We start from the raw sequence: 22,730 nt of genomic DNA, 5'->3' as shown, positions 1-22,730 counted from the left end.
CTGTGAAGAGAAAAATAATGGTCTAAATATTGCACAGATCTGTGTGAGGATAGAATTGAGCTCTGTGCACTGTTTGAAAAAAAAAAAAAAGGTACTTTTAATAGATTTAACTGAATTGTTCCCAACAAAATAATGTGTGGGGTGAGCTGGGCTTCTGTTTCCCTGACAGATCATGATGCCACTGAGCACATTTGTTATTCAAATGTATTCAGCAAGTGGCTTCTGGGTTTTAATTGTCAATATTTGAAATTTTAGCTGTGTAACATAGCTGAGATTGGTTAGATAAGTCACATGGTGTTGGTTGTGACTGAATGGGTTTGCAGACACTTGGGGCTGGTTGTTATGAGGGTGGATTTTAAAGCTGGGTACCCACAAATACTGATGTATGTGACTTTGAAGTTTGTTTGCTATGCTAAGTTCTGCCAGATAATTTGCTTACTTGAATACTCAAAAGCCCATCAGTGTGAAAGGGAGAGCGTGAATGGAGACCACAGTGAATATATTTCAAAAGTAAAATTCAGAGTTAAAATTGTAATTGATTTCTCAGCTCTGCTTTTTGATAATACCACAGATTATCATATGGAAAGAATTTAGAAGGATCTCATAGCTGCTCTTTGTTCACTTGATTTTCAGTTGAGAACTGGTACTGTAAATGCTTGCTCTGGAACAAGGGTTTGCAGATCATAATGATGAAGCTGTGAAACCACGGTCAGCTTTACTTTCTGGCTTTTGTGCTGTGACAGCTTAAAAGCATTTGTTATTCTGCAGGCAAAAAAATAATAAAAGAATTGGGTTTATTCATGAAATGTATTTCTGCTCAGATGGGATTTTATAACATCTTCCTTTTAGTTTTTTTCCTTTAAAGAATATTTTACTCCTAGACTTACATAAATACTTAAACCCAGCATTCTGCATAATGCCAAGATGATGGCTGTTCTTGTTGCAGCTCTGCTCTGGGCGAGAAAGAAGGAGTCAAGGGAGAGGGTACTGCAGTGTCTTTTAGGTACACCTCCCCTTTTTATTGCAGTGGCTGGCGTGGCTCCTGCTCTCCAGCCTCATGCCACAGGCAGGTGTTGCAGGGCATCCCACTTGCCCACGTGGGCTCAGGACTGGTCCATCTCAGGTGCTGTTTGCTCTGTCCCCTTTAGGAACTCCTACGTCCGACTGAGGCACTTGTGCACCAACACTTGGGTCACCAGCACCAGCATCCCAATAGACACTGAGGAAGAGAGGCCTGTGATGTTAAAGGTAAACAAAATCCCAAACTCATTCCTGAAGCTGGCTCACTTCTAACCTATGAAATGTGCATAATAATTAGGTTAAAGGTAAGAGGATTTCTCACCCACTTTAAACCAAAAATTATTGCAGATTGGGACGTGCCAAACCAAAGAGGACAAGGAAGCTTTTGCCATTGTATCGGTTCCTCTGTCCGAGGTCAGAGACTTGGACTTCGCCAATGATGCCAACAAGGTTTTAGCATCAACTGTTAAAAAGCTGGAGAATGGAACAATAACCCAGAATGAAAGGAGGTCAGTGAGTTTTATTTTTTCCCCTGCTAAATTGGTGTTTGGTTACTCATGATAACACAGTCATAGGTAGGTGATATCCACATGGACAGAGGCAACTGGGAGAGGACACTTCAGTTCTGAGAGTGCCAGCCTGGAGCTAGATGCTACCTCTGTTGGAGCATCCTTGCTGTTCCTCAGGCTAGTCTGTGTATCTCCTATGTAAAAGAGGGGTAAACAGCACTTCCACCAGCTCACTGGCCACATAAATAAATGGGTAGCTCCCTGGGCAAATGTCTTTGTCTGGATTTCTTTTGATAATCTGCTTCTGAGCTGTAATGTGAGGGTGCATTACATCTAATTCTCATGTACATGAAAGCAGCACTGCAGAGCTCTGGACTTGTGTGAAGTTCACCACACTGCAAATCTGCAAAAGCCTTGGTAGGGGGGTCTCAGTGTGACTGAGAAGCTGCTCCATTTGCTTTCTCATCCCTATTTTCCCCTGTTCTCTTTTTCTATTTCACATCAATTTGGTGTTTACCCCTTGTGTTCATCCTCATTTTTCCTGTGGCACTATTGGAATGTCTGCTCCTCACACCGTCCCCTGAATCAAGGGATTTTGTAGTGCATTTGTTGTACATTGTAGCCAGATATATTCCTCTGCCAGTGATGTAGTTCACTATTTGTCTTCAGCTGCCTGTGGTTAAACTGAGTATAAGACAGCATCTCTGACAGTGTGAATTCATAACTGTAATACATCATATACAGCTATTTTTTTTTTCTGAAATGTTGATTTTTGGTGATGAAACTGAATTTTTGCTGTCAGTTTCCAGTAGAAATTAGACCAGATGATTTAATGTCCTAACATGCAGATTTTTAATGCCTGGGTGTTGGGACTCAGCCTTGAAAAGCTGTGGGGGCCATTTCATGATTGAGTTGACTCAGAGAGGGATACGACAGTGTCCAGGTGGGACATCTCTATATGAACCTGTCACTGTCAGTATTGTCAGGTCTTGATGTTGACAGATTGGTACAACAAACATGTAAAACAATACAGAGCTGTTTCACAACAGTGCCATTATTTGTTAGTTCTTGTGATTTCCTTTGGAAAAACCCCCAAACCATCTTTTTCCTGTCTTTTCACCTTCTAGCATAGAGAAATAGGAGTCCCAACAGTTTATTCCTTATTGCTTCATCCTACAGCTGCCTTTTCTACTTTATTTTGTGAGGGTGACACACCCCTTCACTCAGAGAGTTTAGGTGAGCAGCCCAGCTCACTTGTGGATAATGGGAACTTTGTGTCTGGCTCCCACAGGTGACTGAAAATCTCTTGGGAATTTTCCTGCCTCTTTCATAGCTGGCAGATTTGTTAGATATAGACTAACAAATAACATTGACCAAACTGAGATGATGCTGAGTTTTTCATGTAAAAGATTGCTGGTGCTGTGAAGGGATATTCTTTGAAATCTGTGGACATCTGTGTTTCTCACTGCATGTCTGGCAAGGTGTTAGTAACAAGGAGGCAGCAATGACTTTGTTTTCTTTTTTTTTTCCATTTAAATTCTGTCTTTTTGCATTTTCTGAAGGTGGGAGAGAAGGAATTACTACTGCCTCTGTTGTTTTTAGCACCTGCTTCTGACAAATCTTTTGTTTAGCGAAGAGTGAAACAAATTCAGTTTCTTGGGTCAGTATAGATAGGAAAACAGTTATATATGAATATATTTATGAAAAAATGTATATATGAAAGAGTTTCATGGGTCAGTAGGGAAATTAGCTAGTGGCAGAATGTTTTTTATTCCTCTGGTGAGTCCATTATCTTGTTTCATGGACCCATGATAAAGCATAAAAATCCTTGCTAGGCTGTGTAAGTTTCTTTTTACTGCTCCCTGGGCCTTGAGGCCACCAGGTATAGATTTTGGGTCTCTGAATACTGTGTATCAATCCAGCAGCCTGTATTTTTCTCTTGTTTTCCCTCTGGTTGTTGTTTAATGCCTTGGTAAACAGCCCTGTGATTGATTTAAGCTTCTGCTGAACCAAGGCTTGGAATCCTTAATGTACATGTCAAACTTAACTTTACAGTGGTGGAAGTTCCATTGTGCCAGGTAAAGCTTAGCATAAATGTGATTTTCATTCTTAATGAATCCTAGCAAGTGTTGAGTAACTGTTTATAGTAATGATTTGTCTATTCATTCTAGGTTTGTAACCAAGCTACTGGAAGATCTCATTTTCTTTGTTGCTGATGTGCCCAATAATGGGCAAGAAGTTTTGGATGTGATCGTTACCAAGCCAAACCGGGAACGACAGAAATTAATGAGGGAGCAAAATATATTGGCTCAGGTATGTCCTACTGTGCTAATAACTTAACTGTATTTGCAAACAGATTGCAGGAGAGAGTGGTGGGAGAAAAAGTTATTTTTGGGTAAGTTGGCTTATGCCAGGTCGGGTTTGTGTCTTGTTGGATTGGGTAGAAATGGCACTACTTGGTCAAAGCTCATCTCTTGGTCCCTAAATCAGAGTCAAGCACAAGGGGCTGTAGGGGGCTCTTAATTTCATGTGATTCTGATAAGATTTAAGATCATGTTTGAGAGCAAATTCTTCACAAAATTTGAAACAAACATGGAACATGGTCCCAATCCTTCAAGTGCTCCCCACATAGTGCCCCTGTGGAACTCTGACTTTGTTTGCATGAGGGCAAACTTGCAAGTAAATATAATTAATGTTCTTTTTGAGAAGCCAACTGAAAGAAACTTCTAAAAAGGGAAAAAGGATGAGACTGGACAGAAGCCAGTGTTGTCCTCCTTTTTCGTCATTAAATTATCCAAAGTTAAGACATGTAACTAAAAGTGTTTAAATTTGGGGATAGTAAAGAAAAATCAATATCAGTCAAGTTGGTGGGAAATGTAAAGCTAACCCCAAATGCATAAGGCTGTGATGTCTCAGATTGTGTCCCCTCTTGTATTTAGTCAAGGCTGTTGTGCTGATCCTGTCAGAGGACATTTCCATTATCTTTGATTTCTGCTGAACTTCCATTATGCCAGTTCAGCAGAAATCTGGGTCTGGTTTTCACTTTTAGTGATTTTGATTTTGAACAGATATTTGGCATCCTCAAAGCTCCTTTTAAGGACAAAGGTGAAGGATCAATGCTGAGACTTGAAGACCTGGGTGACCAGAGATATGCTCCCTACAAATACATGTTAAGATTATGTTACAGGGTTCTAAGACACTCCCAACAGGACTACAGGAAGAACCAGGTCAGTGGTATTAAAGATAATTTTCCTCCTGATTTCTATAATTATATGTCCTGGGTTTGACATGGTGCTCTGCACTTACAAGTGGGATTCTGTGTAATGGGGAAAGGCCTTTTTTTGTGTGTGTATAGCTTACTAGTATGTGAATTGAAAGTTCAACAATGAATATCACAAGTTCACTTTGTACTTTTGCAGACTGAGACTGGGGCTCACTGCTTCATTCATGAGCTTTCTGTTATTAAAAATATGTTCTTGGAGCCTGGATTGCAAAGTGGGAAATCTGCAAAGCTGTCTGTTTCTGGTTCTCTTGCTTAAATATTTGTAGAGGGATGGCAGTGAGTCAGAGCAGAGGTTGTTATATCAGGTAGCCTGATTTCCCGCTGCTGGAGACTCCCTGTGAGCAAGAGGTATTTCAGAACATGGACTAAAGGAACTGGAGATAAAAGCCTGAACTGCTGTGTGGCTTCTTTGTTTTCTTTCCAGTGTTTTACAGAAATATTTCTGTCCTGAAGGGAGAGAAAAGGAGGAGGGAAGACTCAGGAAAAAAGCTTCTTAAACACTATAAAAACCTTTCAGTTTTCCCTTTTTTTTAAAAAAAAAAAAGAGGTTGCCATTTCTTGAATTTTATATGTATTTTCATGGATTCATTCCTTTGGTTTATGAAAGAATAATAAGAGTTAGTCATCCCTAATATGGAATCTTTTTCTCAGGGTACATATTTAAGGTATTTGGAAGTTCTTTTGTTCAGGCCAGTTCAGAGAGGAAAGTTTTGAGTGTTATTTTGATTGCTAACTAACTTGGATACCTCTGGTTCTAAAACAGAAAGCATGGCTGCTCAGCAGGTCATCATGGGAATTCTTCCTTTTTTCAGGAGTACATTGCTAAGAACTTCTGCATCATGCAGTCCCAGATTGGTTATGATATTCTGGCAGAAGACACCATCACAGCTTTGTTGCACAACAACAGAAAACTGCTAGAGAAACACATCACGGCTAAAGAAATAGAGACGTTTGTGAATTTACTCAGGAGAAATCGAGAGCCAAGGTTTGAAGTGGTCCATGTAGCATTTGTGCAGTAGCTGTGAATTGCATACTATTCATTGCTTTGATGTCTCTTTCTCCCTGCTTTGACCTGGCAAATAAAAACCCCACTTGTACAGAAAATATTAGAACTACCTGTAATTCTTGGAATTTAACCATATCCACATTTGAAAACTAGAGGTTACTCAAAAGAGGGCTTATACTTTACAGGACAACCTTGAAAATTTGGTCTCAGTTCTGACTGGGGCAAAGAGAAATTAAGAAAAAGTCTAATTTCTCCCAGCTCTGCAGTTCCTCTGTGAAACTGCCACTTTTGTTGGTTCCCCTGCTAATAATCCTAGTGTAAATTATATACACTTGTCAATTTTTCTAAGCTTTTATTAATATCAGTTTTCCTGCAGGTTCTGATTCCAGGTCAGACCTGAAAAGGGCCTAGGACAATGAAGATTCCATAAACTTGTGTCCTAGACCGGATTTTATTCCAAATTAAAATTTCTGGCCTTGAACTTCACTCAGCTGATTTTTTTTTTAATAAGCTTCAGGTCAGAATATAAAAGAATTGGATTTCTTTATTTTTAAATGGAAAAATCTCTTTATGATTGGATTTTTAGTTATAAAATGAGCAAAGTAATACAAGTATAAGAAATGAATGTACTGAAGGCCAAATATTGTCCTCTGTAATTGTGAATACCATTTTCCAGGTAGCCTTTAAGGATATTGCTCAAGGCCTTGGTGCTTCACTGCCTCAATTATTTTCTATATGCCTCTTTGGCCTCACTCTGTAATCTCATTGCCTCTCCCCTGCTCAGCTGTGTTTGGTTTGGTCAAAATGAAGAGGAAATCACAGGATCAGCTCTGTCTCTGAAGGGTCTGTGTTTATTGAAAATCTCACATTGCATTTTCTTGTGATGGAGGATGTAATGGAATTTCTGCCAGAACCACATCATGCAACTGCTGTGTATCCACTCTGAGGAGTTCAGGAGCAATAAATGTTTCAAAATTGCCCCTTTTCAGAATGGTGTAATCTGAACAGTAAAGACTTGATCTTGATACTGATTTTTATGGAGAGTCTTGTAGATTTTTGCAGCACTGTTGGGGTGAGTGAGAATTGTGGCATTCTGCTCTAAAACACATGAGCTACAAAATAAAAAACCTTCCTGAGTTTTAGCCCCAACCAGGTGACTTCCCCAGAATTCCATGTAATTATGTGCTGTTTGCTTAATTTTATCTTTGTGATTGCTATGCACTTTTAATTACTAGTTGCCACAAAGCTTCATTTCAGTTATGTGGGTGGATTTTTTCCTAAGTCTGCCCTAAAAATGCCGTCTGTACTCACCCAGTACAGTTCCCAGACTTGAGTGGGGACTGTGGTCTGTGCTTAGAGGTTCAAACTGTTGGATCCTTGGATGGCTGATAGGAGATGGTCAGAGTTTGTACCTAGATTTCTAAGGAAGTGGAATACATGATCTGTGTGTGCCTGTTCACATCTGCTCCCCTACCAGCTCTTGAAGACCTTGCTCAGTTTTAGCCACATTTGCTAGAGGAGTGGTGGGTTCAGAGATACTTAATTCCTATAATGGAAAGTGGAAACTACATAGAAGGAAGAGGCTCTTTTTATACTGCAGTGTGTCAAAGGCTGAAAAATGGATTACTGTTACTGCACACAGAGAAATCCCTGAAAAGAGACAAACCCACGTACCTAATGAATGTCCCAGCTGTGAGGAAAGCCTCAGCCTGAGCCTTGTTAAACATCAGAAGACCTAAATTTGAGAGACAAATTAATAGGAAGATGATTTCCCTGCAAAGCTTTGTTCTTTCTGCTTTACATGGAATGACCTCTTTGAATGCAAAGTCCTATCTGCAGGTCCTGACAGATCTGCACTCTTCTCTGGTTGCCCAGCATTCCCTGGCAGTGTTCAAGGCCAGGTTGGATGGGGCTTGGAGTAACCTGATCTAGTGGAAGGTGTTGTGAGCTGCAAGAGTATGAACTGGCAAAGATAATATGTTGATAAATATCATGATACAGAGTCCCTGTAGTCTACCCATCCTCTAGTGCTGTGTGGTAGAGATTTCTACTGCAGTTCTCCAGTAGTAGTTTAAGTCTCATATTCTGCTGCATCTGTGGTTTTCTGCAGATTCTTGGATTACCTGTCAGACCTGTGTGTATCTAACACCACAGCAATACCAGTAACTCAGGAACTCATCTGCAAGTTTATGCTGAGCCCAGGGAATGCTGACATTCTCATCCAGACCAAGTGAGTATCTGTAATCGGAACATGCCACCTTTTTGTTGTCTGCTCTCTTAAATTCTCAGCACTTTGCTTGTGGCTCCATTGTGAGTGGTTTGTGTTTGCAGGCTGGTTTCAACCCAAATGGACAATCCCCTGGAATGCCCAGTCATCTCAGATGACATTGATGAAGAGGAAGTGTGGCTTTACTGGATCGACAGCAACAAGGAGCCTCATGGCAAAGCCATCAGGCATCTGGCTCAGGAGGCAAAGGAGGGCACAAAAGCTGATTTAGAAGTTCTTACCTACTACAGGTAAAATTGCTTGTTCAAAGGGAAGAAAATATAAACTCTCTGAAGACACCCAGTGCTGTTCCTATCCAGTTCATTTGGCAATATCAAAAAAGGAAACCAGAATTGTGAAAGAAAAAAAACATTAAATCAGTTCCATGCCAGAAACTGAGACTAAGAGTTCATTTCAAGTTTTTCTTGTGGGAGTTATCGCAGTCTCTGCTGCCTATTCCAGGCCAATCTTGGGTTTCCTTTGCTCATCACATCTCTTTGTGTGTCTTTTATTTTGCCTCTAACCTTTTTTTTATTGAGCTTTTAGGTTGTGCTGCCCTGGAAGCAAGGCATGATCTGAGAAGCGAGTGTCCTGAGTGTCTGGAGGATTAGAGAAGAAATGGGATCGTGGAATAATGTTTTACAAAATTGAAGCAACAATTTAACAAATAATTTTAATGTCAAGTTGCTCCCTTACTTAACAAAATCACTCTTGCTGTTTTTTAGGATTTATATCAGAAAGGCTCACAACAGGCTTCTGACATGTGATTCTGAGTCTTCTTTCATTTCCAACCCATTTCCTTGTTATTACCTTTTTAAGGTACCAACTGAACCTCTTTGCAAGAATGTGCCTGGACCGCCAGTATCTTGCCATCAACCAGATTTCTGCCCAGCTGTCAGTAGACTTGATCCTCAGGTGTATGTCTGATGAGAGCCTCCCCTATGACCTGCGGGCTTCCTTTTGCCGCCTGATGCTGCACATGCATGTGGACAGAGATCCCCAGGAGTCTGTGGTGCCTGTCAAGTATGCCAGATTGTGGACTGAAATTCCTACCAAGATCACCATTCATGAGTGAGTTGAAAGCGCTTCAAAAGTACAAAAGCTCTTTGTAGGGTTAGTCTCAGAATAAAATGGTTGTAGATGTCCAGTGTCCACAAAACATGTATGAAAAAGCATTTTTTTGCAGAGCATGAACTATTAATTATTGTTACTCTTGGAAACTTCAATGGGCAGCTTTCAATGATTAAATATTTAAATTTTATTTTTCACTATGTTCTTTTATTGGACAAGCTGGGGAAGATGGAATGGCCTTTCCTCAGACCAGCTGCACTCCAAGTAAACCCATTGTGTCTCACATGACAGGTTTGCTAGGCTGGAACTCGGTTTTATACCTCAAGTTCAACAGAAAGCCACAGCTGGGAACCCAGAATTAAGACACAGCCTCTGTCCACAAACAACTAACAGAGGCTTTGGCCTTCACTTAGTGAAGTACTTAAGCATGTGTTAAATTTAATTTTAGAGAAAGGACCATTGATTTCAGTGGAAACCCTGTCTGGCTCCACTGATTTGATGGAGCAGTAGCACTGAGATGCTCCCAGACAGGAAATATCTGGCTGGAGAGACAGAGGAAGAAGCACAGCAGTGCAGCAGGCAGTGTTGTTTCTGTTAATGACCTCGTTGAATTGCCACAGCAAGATTTAAGAGTTCTATCTGCCACAAGAGTGGTATTATCCTGTCTGTATTCTTCCCATTCCTGGTACTGTTGAAGGGAAGGTTTGGGCATCCGCTTTCCGTATCTCCAGAGAGCTGAACTAAGTAATCTCAGAGGGTCATGACTGGTTTGTTTTTTCTTTAGTGACAGCTGATCCTGATATAGAGATATTCTTTCTGTACCTTGTATTGTAGGTATGATTCCTTCACTGACTCTTCAAGGAATGAAATGAAGACAAAGTTTGCACTAACAATGGAATTTGTAGAAGAGTACTTGAAAGAAGTTGTGAATCAGCCCTTTCCCTTTGGAGACAAAGAAAAAAACAAACTTACATTTGAGGTACCTCTCAGCTATCTGCATCCTACATATAGTATTTCTCATTTCAGATAAGATGATGTTGCTGCTTTCAAAATAAAGCCATTTGCAGAATAAATGTTGGTGTAAAATAGCCTAAAGAAGCACCTGTTCCTAATTCCATTGTTCTTGGTGCTGACTGGTACTGCAGAAAATAATATTCTTGTCTCCTGTATTTTTCCAACCTCGCTTTCCTTCTCCTGGGGTGGTTGCATTTCAGTGGAGGGAGAGAGAATTTCTGGGGAGTGAATGGTGAATATTCCTGCTCTTTCTTTATTGGTGAAATAACTTACAAGGATTCTTCAGTATAAGTAAGAGCTGTTTTATGTATAGGGTATTACACTCAATGAAACACTCTGGATAACCTAATCCTGTGGTTTAAACATTGTTTGAAATTCCTGACAGAAACTTTAGATAGGCCTAGATTTTCTAGGTTCAAATAGCAGAGAATAAAGGGGAAATGCTTACAGCTTTTATAGTTCTTCCTCCAGCCTACTTCTCTGTTGCTTTTGCCTCTGGTCACCTGAAATCACCTCTGTGCAAACCTATCATCTTACTCTTCTGCTGACTTCTATCTTCCCCAAAGCTGCTGCCTTTTAAAATAATTTCCCAGAGTCTTTCTTCTTGATCTTATATCTTTTCAGAGATGTAATTTTATCCTCCCAAGCTTTCCTAAATCTCACCTTGGTTTTGCTGTCTGCAGTAACCTGACTGATTAATTGGTTTGTCTAATCCTGACAAACATTTAATGTCACTGGCCTTAGTCCAAAAATCAGTGGCAAGACTTGTGCTAGTTTGAATGCACTCAAGATCTGAAGTTCTGTGGAAGCTGCTGTGTGCAATGCAATTGAAAATCACAAAATCTGTCAGTACTTCCTTCATTTTTATTTTATTTTTCTCCTAGGTGGTACACCTGGCTCGAAACCTCATATACTTTGGCTTTTATAGTTTTAGTGAGCTTCTCAGGCTGACCCGGACGCTGCTGGCAATTCTGGATATTGTTCAAGTTCCCATCTCGTCGTACTTCGAAAGGCTGAGCAAGTTTCAGGATGGAGGTGAGATGAGCAGCACAGACTGTTATTCCAGTGGGTAATTAGCTTTTTAAGTTGGAAATAATTTATGGAACATCTCATTACTCTTTCAAGGTTCTGTATTCCCACATCAGCCCAGCTACAGGAATGCATTGCAGGGGGCATTAAGATGATCAGCTAAAAAAGAACCTTTTTGAACAGACCTGCATCCTTCATGACTTGTGGGTACTGCGTTGGTGTTGTGGTGGCTCATGTGTGGCACGGCTGATTGTTAATCTTAGCACTTCAGTGAAAGGGAGAATGAGATGGTTCTGGTCCCACAATGGCAGAAGTACCCAAAGGAAGTCCAGAGGAGGCCATCCTCTGCCTGTGTTTGTCAGCTTAGAATGTGCTTCTTTGAACCCAGACCACAATGCCTCTCTGACAACTCTAGGACTATTCTGTATGTCCCACTGCTTTTGCTCCCATGGTTTAAAACTGGGTTTTAATGAGCATGCCAGGAAGGTGCTGAAACGTAGCATTTAGTTTTCCTGTGTGAGTGGAAGAGAGGCGTGACTGTGGTGTGGGCTGAGGGTCCAGAAGACTGACTGATGGAAAATTCTCTTTTAATATGTAGCTGGTGTTGCCAGCCAGCTGGCTCACAGCACCAAAATGGATGAGCTGTCTTGTTGCAAACAATTATTTTGTGTTTTCTCTGGGAGGCCTTTTCCCAGCCTTGAGATTTTCTAATAATCATTTTGCTCAGTCACTCCCACAGATGCCCTGCAGGAGTGTGCTGTTCTTCACAACTCTTTTCTTCTTTGAGACTCACACACTCTGGAGAGGTGTAGACTGTCATTGTCATCTCTGAACCAAGAAGTCATATGCTTGGTTCTCTTGATCTTCTCTCCATCACTGCCAGCAGACTTTAGTGACACCCTCTGGAAGTCTTTCCTGCAATGCAGTGCACACCAAGTCATGCTGTAGCTGGCTGCAGTCCCTCCTCAGCACTAGAGAAAAGACTGTATGCCCAGACACTTGGAATTATGTTTTCCTTTTTTGTCCCTGAAAGACTGCATTGCAGACTCTCTTCTTAAATGGCTCTGGACACAGTTTGACTCCAGACACAATCTTGGCATATTTACAACATGGGACATGCAGATGTGGTTCTTCTGCTTAGTTCTCACTCTGCCCAAGCCTTTAATCCTCATTATACATCTTGTTTAGTGTTTTTTTAACTCACATTTATTACCCATAAAATCATGTTTTGTCCTTAAGTCCCTTTTATTTCTGCAGAAGTGTTTCCTTTCAAGCTATGTAAGAGAGGAAAGAAACGCCCATTAAGTGCAAACAGACCTGCTCTCAGTTATGTGAATTTCCTTGGCAATTCCATGCAAATCAATGAATTTGCTTTGAAATAAATGAGTGAAGGAATGTTGCAAATGGCACCACCCTGCAAATGGAAGCTCAGTAGCCTTTTTAGTAATACTCAACCATGTACTGGAGCCTTGTTGGGAGCTTTTTGTCAGAAATCTTGTTTTGTCTCATGTTCTTTCAGCAAAAAAGGCACAGAACAAAAGTGTGATTTTTAAAATTACCTTCAACCTTTGTACAGATTATTTAAATTTCTTTCCTGCTGTAGCTGTCTCCATGGATGTTTACCTTTCAAACACTGACCAGTTCAGGTCAGGATGTGACAATTCATGGATGTTCTCTTGTTAATTGCCTGTGGGTTGGTTTGGTTTGTTTGGTTGGGGTTTTTCCCCTTTTTCTACTAACTCTATGTCTAGAAAGCTTTGGAGAGGTTTTTTTGCTGGTGCAGACTATTGTCAGTCCTGTCTGCAATCTTACAGGAGCCTGGAGATATTGGCTGTGCTGTCTAAACTTAAAAACAGGCATTGAAACTTTGCTGTGGTGAGACAATGTGTTTTTATGTAGAAATAGCTGTAAGACTTTCTGGAGAGGCCTTCTACAGTCTTTGTAAAAGAAAAGGATGCCTTTGGGTGGTCAGATCTTTTCTTCAACCTCCCTTTTCTTTTCTGATTGAGAAACTATAAACTACATAAGGTATGCATTCGCTTTGCACCTGAGACAGCATGATCCTGAATATTTAACTGCTGTGTCCAAGCATCTTGCCTTTCCTCCTGCTTTCTCTGGAGGTGCAAACTTACCTGCCCGTGAGCTATAAAGATGCATGTGTCACAAGGATGAAGTTGAAGCAGTTTAATAACTCCTATTCACTATCTTTGAGCACCCAGCTCATAGTGCTTCATGTTCAAAGAACATATTTCATGTCTGAAAATCACAACTTGAGCAAAACAGGGGAGTGCTTTTCATTAAGGAGAACTGCTCAAGAATCAACCAGCCTCACTTTAGGGGCACATTGCACCACTGAGGGGTGGTGCTGGGCTGGAACTTCTGGGCCTCTCTGCTTGTGTTGGACTGCAGATGATCCCCAGGGTAAGTCCAGAAACACAGGTGTTCCCTGGGTCCTGTGGAGTCTGGATCTGTCTTGTCCAGGATGCACTAGGGATCCTGAGGAATGAACAGGCAAGCACAGAAATTGGTCTTGGGAATTTTTTCTAGATCTCCCCTCACTCTGAGAGTAAGGACTGTTCACCATGCAAAGCTGCAGGTATACACTGAGTTTCCATTTTATAGTAATTATGAGATTGTACACGCAAGGGTTCCCTTCCCTTCTTACACAGATATCCTCTCTTATAAAACTGTGTTGCTCAGAACATGTTAGTTGTTTTATTAGTTACCTGTCCTGGCTTTTTATTGTCTCTTTTAATTTATGATACTGGTTTCTTAGGTTATTAAAAAGGGTGAAAGTAGGAATTACCTCAGTCAGTTTTTTTAGATTTTGGAAAATGTGATGGCAGTTTCTAAAATCAGAATGGTCTGTTGATTTTTTCCAGCAAGTGTTTTCTTATTCATAATTTTCATAAAACACAGACAGATGGATTGTTCCCTGCCCTCTTTCAGGGTGGTGGGACCTCTCTCTTCAGTCAGGGGGGTGTGAGGGTGAGTTCTTGCCTTTAGAGGAGGTCAGATTCCATTCTCCCACATCTCTCCAGACTGCAGCATCCTCTCTGGCAGGTCCAATACTTATAACATTCATACCAAACCTTTGCAGAATATTGCAGGTAGGTGTCCCTCCAACACATTATTACTCTAGGGATGTGCAGGTTAACCTAGCTCCTTTCTAAAGAAAAAATAGCTTCCCTGAGTTGCAAAAATCATAACACTGATGGTCTTTAAATAAACAAACAAACAGGTATGATTGTTTTTGTTGTGATTTTTGTGTCTATATTATGAATTTATGGAAGTTTAAATGTTGGAGTTTATATAAACTGTGGGGCTTTGTTTGGGTTTTTATGTTTGTTTATTGGTTAAGTGGTTTTTTTAAAGCTTCCAGTCAGGGATCACAAATGTCTAGGCAGAAGCTTTAATTCAGTAAGAACATGTATTTCATTCCTTGAGCTTAGGGCTTTGAAGTGTAGCTCGTAACTCCAGTTTTGACAAACACTGAAAGCTAGTCATGATGCCTGAGACTGACAGTTTATTGGTATAAACAAATATGTTTAAGTTTTATCAAGCATTAGGGGCATGATCCTGTAAATCGTTTGTAGAAAAAGTGCTACTGAATACCAGTTTAGGTTCTGTATATTTTAATTTTCATCACTATTTAAGTGTAAATTTGCATAGATTGATAGTGAATCTATATTTAACAAGACTTTGTCAATAGTTATGCCAATTCAGAATCACAGTTATTTTCAGGTTCTAAGAAAAATGACTTGAAAAGGGGTTTGCCCAAATGGATAAGTCATGTAATTTCTATTCTACAGCTGTAGTAGATGGAAGGTGGCATCTCTGTAGAAGTTGAGAATTTTTGTCAGGGTGTATATATTTTACATGATAGGTTTTGTATTTTAGTTTTCTTAAAATGTATTGATTTCTATGGGAAATCAGTGCTGAATAAATCTGGGGACAGGTAGGTTATGCTGTCTTTCCATTTACTTTTTCCAGGTCAGTAGCAACAAAAGTTTCCAACATCTGGTAATGCGAAGTTGTTGGGAACTGGTGAGCTGGATTCCTGACTGGTTTGACCAGTCCACATTGTGAAAATTGGAGTCAGGATTTTGGGAAATATATTAATGATGGGTGGGAGAATGTGGTGAGTCTTGGCTGTGGAAAGCTTTCCTGGAGGTGTGCACCTCAGAACTGAAAGAGCCAAATTTTCAACCAGCAGACTTGAGTCTTCTTCCCTGTTTAATATTTATTTCTTAAGTACACCCACTTACTTCAGTAAAACTACTTGTTAAGTGAGGAATTATATATGACAAGTGTTGAACTGTTGAGGCAAATCTGCAAAATGGAATGTATTTTTAGGCTTAGTGGAAGTTACATGAAGACTTAATTAACCTTTTACATTAAGAAGTCCTTTTCCCTCCTTTGCTTAAATTTGGAGCCACTTTGGTGGCTGAGGTATTCCTTGATGTTTTCTTGGGTTTCTCTGTCTTGGTTTGGCAAAGATTCTAAAACCACAGAATCATAGCATGGCTTGATTGGAAGGGATCTTGATGGTCATCTCATTTAAACTCTACTATTCACCTTCCACTATCCCAGGTTGCTCAGAGCCCCATCCAGCCTGGCCTTGGACACTGCCAGGGATGGGGCAGCCACAGCTTGTCTGGGCAACCTGTGCCAGGGCCTCACCACCCCCACAAGGCGCAATTTCTTCTGGATATCCAACGTAAACCTACTCTTGTCAGTGTGAAGCCATTCCCCCTTGTCCTGTTGATCCTTACATTATTGTAAATTTTTGTTACTTCCTTTAGAAAGCTTAATTTTAATGCCACTGTCAGTTACTTGAACCAGAATTAAATTTAATGTACATGTAGTTTCATGGGTGACCTTATTTGATGAAGACAGATTGAAGAAAGCTGGCTAAGAAACATTTATGAGACAAGATCCTGTAAAAAGTAAGGATGTATATTTTTGGAAATGCTTCTTATCTAGATTGCACCCTAAAAATGAACTGACTTGAAAATCTTGCAACCATCTTCTTTTTTTGTTTCAGTCAGTGTGTCTTTAAATTATTTTGGTGCATATTTGAAGCTGTTTTCTGTTTCTTTTTTTTTTCCCCTTTTAGATTGAAAAAAAAATATGGGGTGTACAAAATATACTACCTCTATCCTAAAGAGATATCTTTTTAAGGAGAAAATGAGGATTTCATTTAGTACTGCTGTCATTTTGGCACCTTTCAAGAACATTATAATCTCTTGCAGTTTTAATTAAAAGGTAAAGTCATTGCTTTCCTAGTAAGTGCACCCTGCTGTATCATTCCAGAGTAAGGAGCCAATCTGTCTTGTCCAATACTGCTAATTTATTCTCTGTGAATTAAAATGCACATCTTTCTCTAGGTGCTATTTGCTCTTTCAAATAGCTGATTTTAGTCAAACCATGCAACTACAGCATATGTTAGGTCTGAAAGAGGAAGCAACATGGTAGTAGCAGCAGGTAAGCCACACATTTGCCATGCAGCTCAGTGCTGTTTAATTACTGTTGTTTGGGAATGAGAATAATGACATGCCAGGGAATACATCCCTGAATTTGAGCTGCATATGTCTTGGGATGCAGTTCACAGTCCTGGGCACCAGCTGAAAAAGCCCTCAGTGGTACAAAACTGGGTTATCTGCAGAGTGTATCTGTCCCTCAGGAGCTCTACAATTTTTCTGAGCCAACGTCCATTGATATCAGTGGGAGTCTTTTGGTTTACTTTGCTCAGTCTTTTTGAAAAAATAAATTTTACAAAGTGCCTGTAATAAGCTTAAATTGTTCCCACCTCTGTGATTCTCATGTTAAATGTGTTACCCACAACTGCCTAAGGATGATGCCTCTTTTTACTTGTTCAAACTGGTGGTCAGATATCCCAGCTGCTTCATGTTGTGCCTGGGTCTGTGTCTTGGTGGTGTGTTCCTCCTGCAGCTGGAAGGGACACAAGATTCCATCCTGCCAGGGGGAGGACAGGGAGGGCCTTGCCTTCTCCTCGAGTGCTGGTGAGATCTGCTGCCTCTCTCTGCAGAGGAATGCTTGTGATTCTGTGTGTCAGGGGACTCTTGTCCAGACTTCTGTTGCTGTTACACTGCCCAGGAGCCTCCTCAGCTCCAGCTCCAGTTAGGTCACATTTTCTTCCAGCCCTTTTGGCTGCAAGTAGAGGTGCACAGTGACTGGAAGCACCAGTGAGGTCACTGAGGGTTGACAACAAGGCTGCACCTGCCTTTTCTGTGGTCCCTCTGGGTCCTCTGTGCCCAAGGACCAGATTTCATCCAAGACTATTCAAAATTACTCTACTGTTTCCCAGCCCTGCATCTGCATCTGTTACCTGCACTTTTGTCTAGTTAACAATTTGCAGTATCTTCTTTGAGGCATACTTTGATTAGCAGGGCTAATGAGGCAGTGGCTGCCTGGCAGGCTGGAGCAATAATTTATACCAGCAGTTTACAAGAAAAGAAAGGTTCTAAGAAGAGAAAGGAGAGTTAACTGTGTTAGTCACAGATAGCTACAGAGAAGAAACTGCTGTTCAGTGCAGAGTATTGCCAGACCAAAGGGGAGGTCAGACTGAGATCTTAATTCTGTGGCATGAACCATTTCTCTTTCCTCCTTACTCTTTCCCTCATTATAAGACCCGTGCATTAATGGGATTCCAGAGACCATTGCTCTTCTAGGAATTAATATCTGTCTTACAGATGTAACTCAGCTAGGAGGCTTGCTTCCCATGGTGCTTTTTACCCTCAAGGCCAGCATGCTGATGTATGTATTTTTTTCCTTTGGACTAATGTCCGTGGCATGAAAGCCATGCTTGACAGAGCTCTGTGGTTTTGGGGATAGGAAGAAAGCCCAGAACCTGCAGAATGTCAGGAGGAGGTGAAGTTTGATGGAGTTTCACCATGGCTGGGCAGCTGAGAGTTTGTATGTAAAAAAGGAAGGTTTATGGCTATGTTGTGGTGGAGGCTGGAGTGGCCAGATTCACTCAGGGGCTGGGAAGCAAATGTACATCCATGGCACATTGTAAGTTTTTTCCTTTGTTTTGCCTCATTACTTCTGAGGACTATAAAATATGGAAGTGATACCTCACCATGTGTCCTTAATGCCAGGCATTAGGTTTTCTGTAAACCTTACCTGAGGTCAGCTAGTTATTGAGCAATGAAAAATGGTTTAATGAAGACATAAAGTGTGATTCTTGGCCTGTTTATGGTAGGTTCTGAAGTCTTTATGGACAAATTCTGTAGAAAACCTGTAAAAATTAATATCTCTTTCACAAGCAGAGCTGTAAGGCTTTAATGCTTCTGGCAAATAATATACAGCTCTAAAGAGTTTGAAATAAAATGTGTTCCTTTAGGTAGGGATGTTATTATTTACTTATTATTATATGTCCTTAAAATGGCTGTAACTTTTCATGCAGAAAAATTAAATTGCATGGAGGAATGCAGCCAAATCAGCAAAGAAATGTACAGCTAAAGCTGCCATTGGATTCTCAGTCTTGCCCTTGGTATTTAGACATTGCTGCACATGTGGTTCCCTCACGTAGGATCCCCAAGGACTGGAGGTGTTATGTGCTTTAAGATGGCACCAGAGCTTTCTCTGGGAAGCTTTTGGTGGAGCAATAGTGTAAATCTCACTGAAATCCCCAAAACCAAGGATATTTGGAGTTTTGCTGTTGTGAATACTGTCTTAAAACCTGGTTGAACACACCTGCACTGCCACATGGGTTGAGACAAGGTCCTGTGTGCTGGTTTTGACTGAAGTGTCAGTGTCCTAATCAAAAGCATGCTTGGGTTTGATGACATCAGAGAGTTGTTTCTGTTACTTAATTACTGCATAGACCATGTGAGAATTGTCATATTTTTGTAAAGCCTTCGATTTCTTCTTCCTCCCTCCTCTTTTTTTTCCTGTAAGCAAGATTGAATAATATATTTGATTTATGGACAGGTTAATGAAGGTTGTTGGGGTAGTGGATGTTCATTAACAGATCTCTTGAAGATCTGATCAGACCTTTCAGTACCTGAAGGGAACCTACAAGAAAGATAGAGAGGGACTATTTACTCCAAGGTCATGAAGAGACAGGACAAGGACAATGGCTTCACACTGACAGAGAGGAGGTTTAGATTAGATATGAAGAAGAAATTGTTCCCTGTGAGAGTGGTGAGGCCCTGGCACAGGTTGCCCAGAGAAGCTGTGGCTGCCCCATCCCTGGAATTTTCCAAGGCCAGGCTGGATGGGGCTCTGAGAAACCTGGTGGCAGGTGTCCCTGCCCATGGCAAAGGGGTTGGAACTGGGTGGTCTTTAAGGTCCCTTCCAACCCAAACCAGTCTATGATTCCATGTGGCAGCTCCCTTTTAGGTACTTAGTTTCCAGAAGCTTTGAGCATCCAACTGGTCCCTAATGAAAGCTGCTGGGTGTTAAAATCCTTTTGAAAATATGGGCACTTTTAAGATTTCTGTGTAGGGAGATGAGCATAGTGGGAAACTGTTCAAGCTAAAAATAGCTGAGCAGTTTTCAAAACTGAGTCCTAGGAATCCATCTTTAATTTTTCTTTCTTCTGAGGAAGACTGAACAGCAATGATAGTAAGAGCAGGCTGCTTCCCCCCATGGCAACTAGGGACCAGATCAGGTACCTATAGGTAATTTTTAAATAAACAAGGCTGCATTTTGGTTCCCTGGCATCTTGGAGATTTCTGTGGAGCACAGGACTCTGGGCACTCAGAGGACTCTGGCTCTAAGGGGGTCTGTCAGCGTTTGAGGCTTCCACTGACTGTTCACCCTCAGGTTCTGCACAGCTCTCTGCACTGTGTGTGGAATATCCAAAATTCTGTGGATCCTGGAGAGCAAACTGAGGATGCTCCATAGCAATGGGCTGGGAACAATTGGAAGAAAAGGCACGAATTGCCAGCTGCCTCCAGCAGTTGTTTTTCTTACTGAATATGGTATTTTGTCATTTATCATCCATACTGTATTGCATAGCAGATTGTTGTTCACTTTTATATCCTGCTTTTAGAATTTTTGCAACCAGTAAATGACTTATCAAGAAAATATGTTTATGTAGAAAATGAAGTGTCAAATTATCCACTGTTTCGATTACTTGGGTGGTTGTTATTTTTTTCCCATAATTGACTCCTTTGAAAAGCCTTTCTTCTCAGAGAGGCCGCTGTGTTGTCAATCGTGCCAAATTGTATGAGATTATGTGCTACAGTTTTGTGACAGAAACTGATACTCATTAGGAAGTTGTGATCACTGTAATAAAAAGTAATGAAAAGGAGATGCACAGTTGTCTATTCGAAACATGACAAGCATTCTTTTCTTTCCTCTTCCTTCAGTGTCTGTCAATCTGCAGCTCCTTTAAATTACCACTTGTGCATAGTGAATTCACTCTTCCATCGACTAATCTTGTTGAGACTGTACGTTAAATAGGAGACATTTCTAACGGGTCCACTGCTTATGGAAGGCTTTTGGCATCTGACTTGTTAGGCAGAGGGGGGAACAGAGAAGAAGGGAAAATTGGAAAAAGATTCAAGAAAATTTCCTTGTGTTCTTTTCCTCCATTGGTCAGCCACGTCTCTGAGTGCTTGTGCCGCAGTTTGCTGCTGAGAGAAGTGGTTGGTTGCACACATTAGCACCTCACAACATTGCAAGGACTGTTCTCTCCCTGCCACGCTTCACAGCCATATATAAATGTTAGTACCTTGACCTCAAAGAAAACAGCCAAAGATGAGGTCAGCAGGTTAAGGGTGGCAATACCATATGGAGGCACAGCTCAGCTTCTCTTCACTTATCTCTAGCAAAGCGCACATAAGAGTAATCAGGGTTCACATCTACTTGCTCTCTCTCCTGATTTATCTCAGTTAACTAGCTGAGGCAGTAAGTTAATTTTTCCTTGGTCATTGGTATTCAGGAAGCACTTTGGAGATGTGACTAAGATCAGAGCTCCCTTATTTTAGTCATTGTGTGCACATGTACTAAGAACTTAAATCTCTTTTATTGAGCCAATGTATTTTGTCTTGCATTGTTGCAGGCTTAGCTGACAGAGAGCCAGTCCCTTTTTAAGCTGCAGTAACCTTCCTGCATGCCTTACCTCAGGGAAGCACACCCTTCCCTGCTGGGATAACCACCTTCAAGCAAGACTGCTGCTGGCCCCTTGTGCTTATGACTGACAGATTTAATCCATGCTTAACATGGCCCAGGCTCCCAAGGCTGGACCGACAACACTGAGTATTACCAGTGATGATTACTGGGGGATCTGTTGGAAGAGAAGCTGCTCCCCACTCCTTATGTACATGGAAGATCTCCCTGGCTTCTTTCACGAAGCAGAGCAGCTCCTCTCAGTTGAGACACATCAGCTGCTTCTCTGCCATCCATGAATGTGCTGCTTGACTGCTGTCTGCTCCTTGGAGAGGGTTGCATTTCATCAGCACCCTGCAAAACATAGTTGTTGTGATACCTTTCCTGAAAAGAAATGCTGAATTGCTCCAGTTGCTGCAGCATTTTAACTCTGGGAATGTTCTCTTCAACCTGCTCTGAATTAACTGAAAATTATAGTCAGCATCAGGCAGTTGGTTAAAAAGTTTTCCAAGATGACACCTTGTCTCCCTGCTGTTATTGACAGAAATAATGCAGTATTGAATCACTACCCATTTCAGCTGTAAATACTGGACTGGATTAAGTAGACTTTTCTCTTACTAAATTCCTTTCCTATGCATTAATGAAATACTGTTTGAAATGGCAGGGATAATAAATACCACCTTAATCCTCATTCACTTTCCCACCTCTGTCTTTTGAAATCACTTGCATTAAGGCCAATAGTGAAGGAATGCTGTGGACAGAGGGTTTATCCTTGTTACTGATGCCATTGGGAAGCAGCTTCATAGCTGCCTCTCACTGCTTTGTGCCACCTTTGAGCACTGGTGTTCTGTGGGTAACAGGAAAGGACAGCAATCAACTAATTTATTTTTATTTCCTAGATGCTTTTCTGGGCTCCAGTATCACATTAACTGAGTGTCTCAGAGTCTTTGCTATTGCAGGCCTCTCACTGTCCTTCCTAGAGGTGGAAAAAGTGATCTACGCATTTATGGAGGTCGTCCTGAAATGCAGAGACAGTGACCAATTCCTTTTTCACAGAAGGAGTTGAATCCCATTCCCTGCCATGCCTGTGCAGCACCCCAGTAATAGCTGAGAAATTAGCAAGATATGGTCTGGGCAAAATCCCAGCTTTCTTTCTCCAGGAACTGAGGTCCACCCAAGATGTTGTCTGATGTCTTGTCCAAAAGACACTAACTTTTTTGTTAGCTTTACACCCAGTATATTTCAGTCTTGAAGGGTGAGCAGGAACTTTTCAAGATGATGTGGAATTTTTCTTCCTTATTTTGGGCAAATTACAGTTGTGTCTTGTTTTGAGAAGAATATCTTCTGGACTTAGACCTAAGTGATTTCCTCATCATTATCCTCATTGACTGAAGTTTGTTTTTAAAGAATTCCTGAGCTTTCCAAATGCCCTCTATTTATATTTCC

The 22,730-nt window shown here is 41.0% G+C and overlaps 1 protein-coding gene across 5 annotated transcripts in view; it reads left to right on the top strand.

The window, feature by feature from the left end:
* Window positions 1-22,730, top strand: part of ITPR2 (inositol 1,4,5-trisphosphate receptor type 2) — a 241,879-nt gene that overhangs the window by 66,269 nt on the left and 152,880 nt on the right. For all 5 annotated transcript variants that reach the window (XM_030959744.1, XM_030959743.1, XM_030959741.1 and 2 more), the window contains 10 exons: window positions 1,149-1,248; window positions 1,369-1,529; window positions 3,701-3,842; window positions 4,598-4,756; window positions 5,625-5,797; window positions 7,929-8,048; window positions 8,150-8,335; window positions 8,904-9,155; window positions 9,990-10,134; window positions 11,054-11,204. In XM_030959744.1, the coding sequence (XP_030815604.1) occupies window positions 1,149-1,248; window positions 1,369-1,529; window positions 3,701-3,842; window positions 4,598-4,756; window positions 5,625-5,797; window positions 7,929-8,048; window positions 8,150-8,335; window positions 8,904-9,155; window positions 9,990-10,134; window positions 11,054-11,204 (1,589 nt within the window). The remainder of the gene's footprint in view (window positions 1-1,148; window positions 1,249-1,368; window positions 1,530-3,700; window positions 3,843-4,597; window positions 4,757-5,624; window positions 5,798-7,928; window positions 8,049-8,149; window positions 8,336-8,903; window positions 9,156-9,989; window positions 10,135-11,053; window positions 11,205-22,730) is intronic.

Source organism: Camarhynchus parvulus, chromosome 1A (assembly GCF_901933205.1).
Source record: "Camarhynchus parvulus chromosome 1A, STF_HiC, whole genome shotgun sequence".
Taxonomy (NCBI): domain Eukaryota; kingdom Metazoa; phylum Chordata; class Aves; order Passeriformes; family Thraupidae; genus Camarhynchus; species Camarhynchus parvulus.
This window is presented reverse-complemented; position numbering and strand designations above follow the sequence as displayed.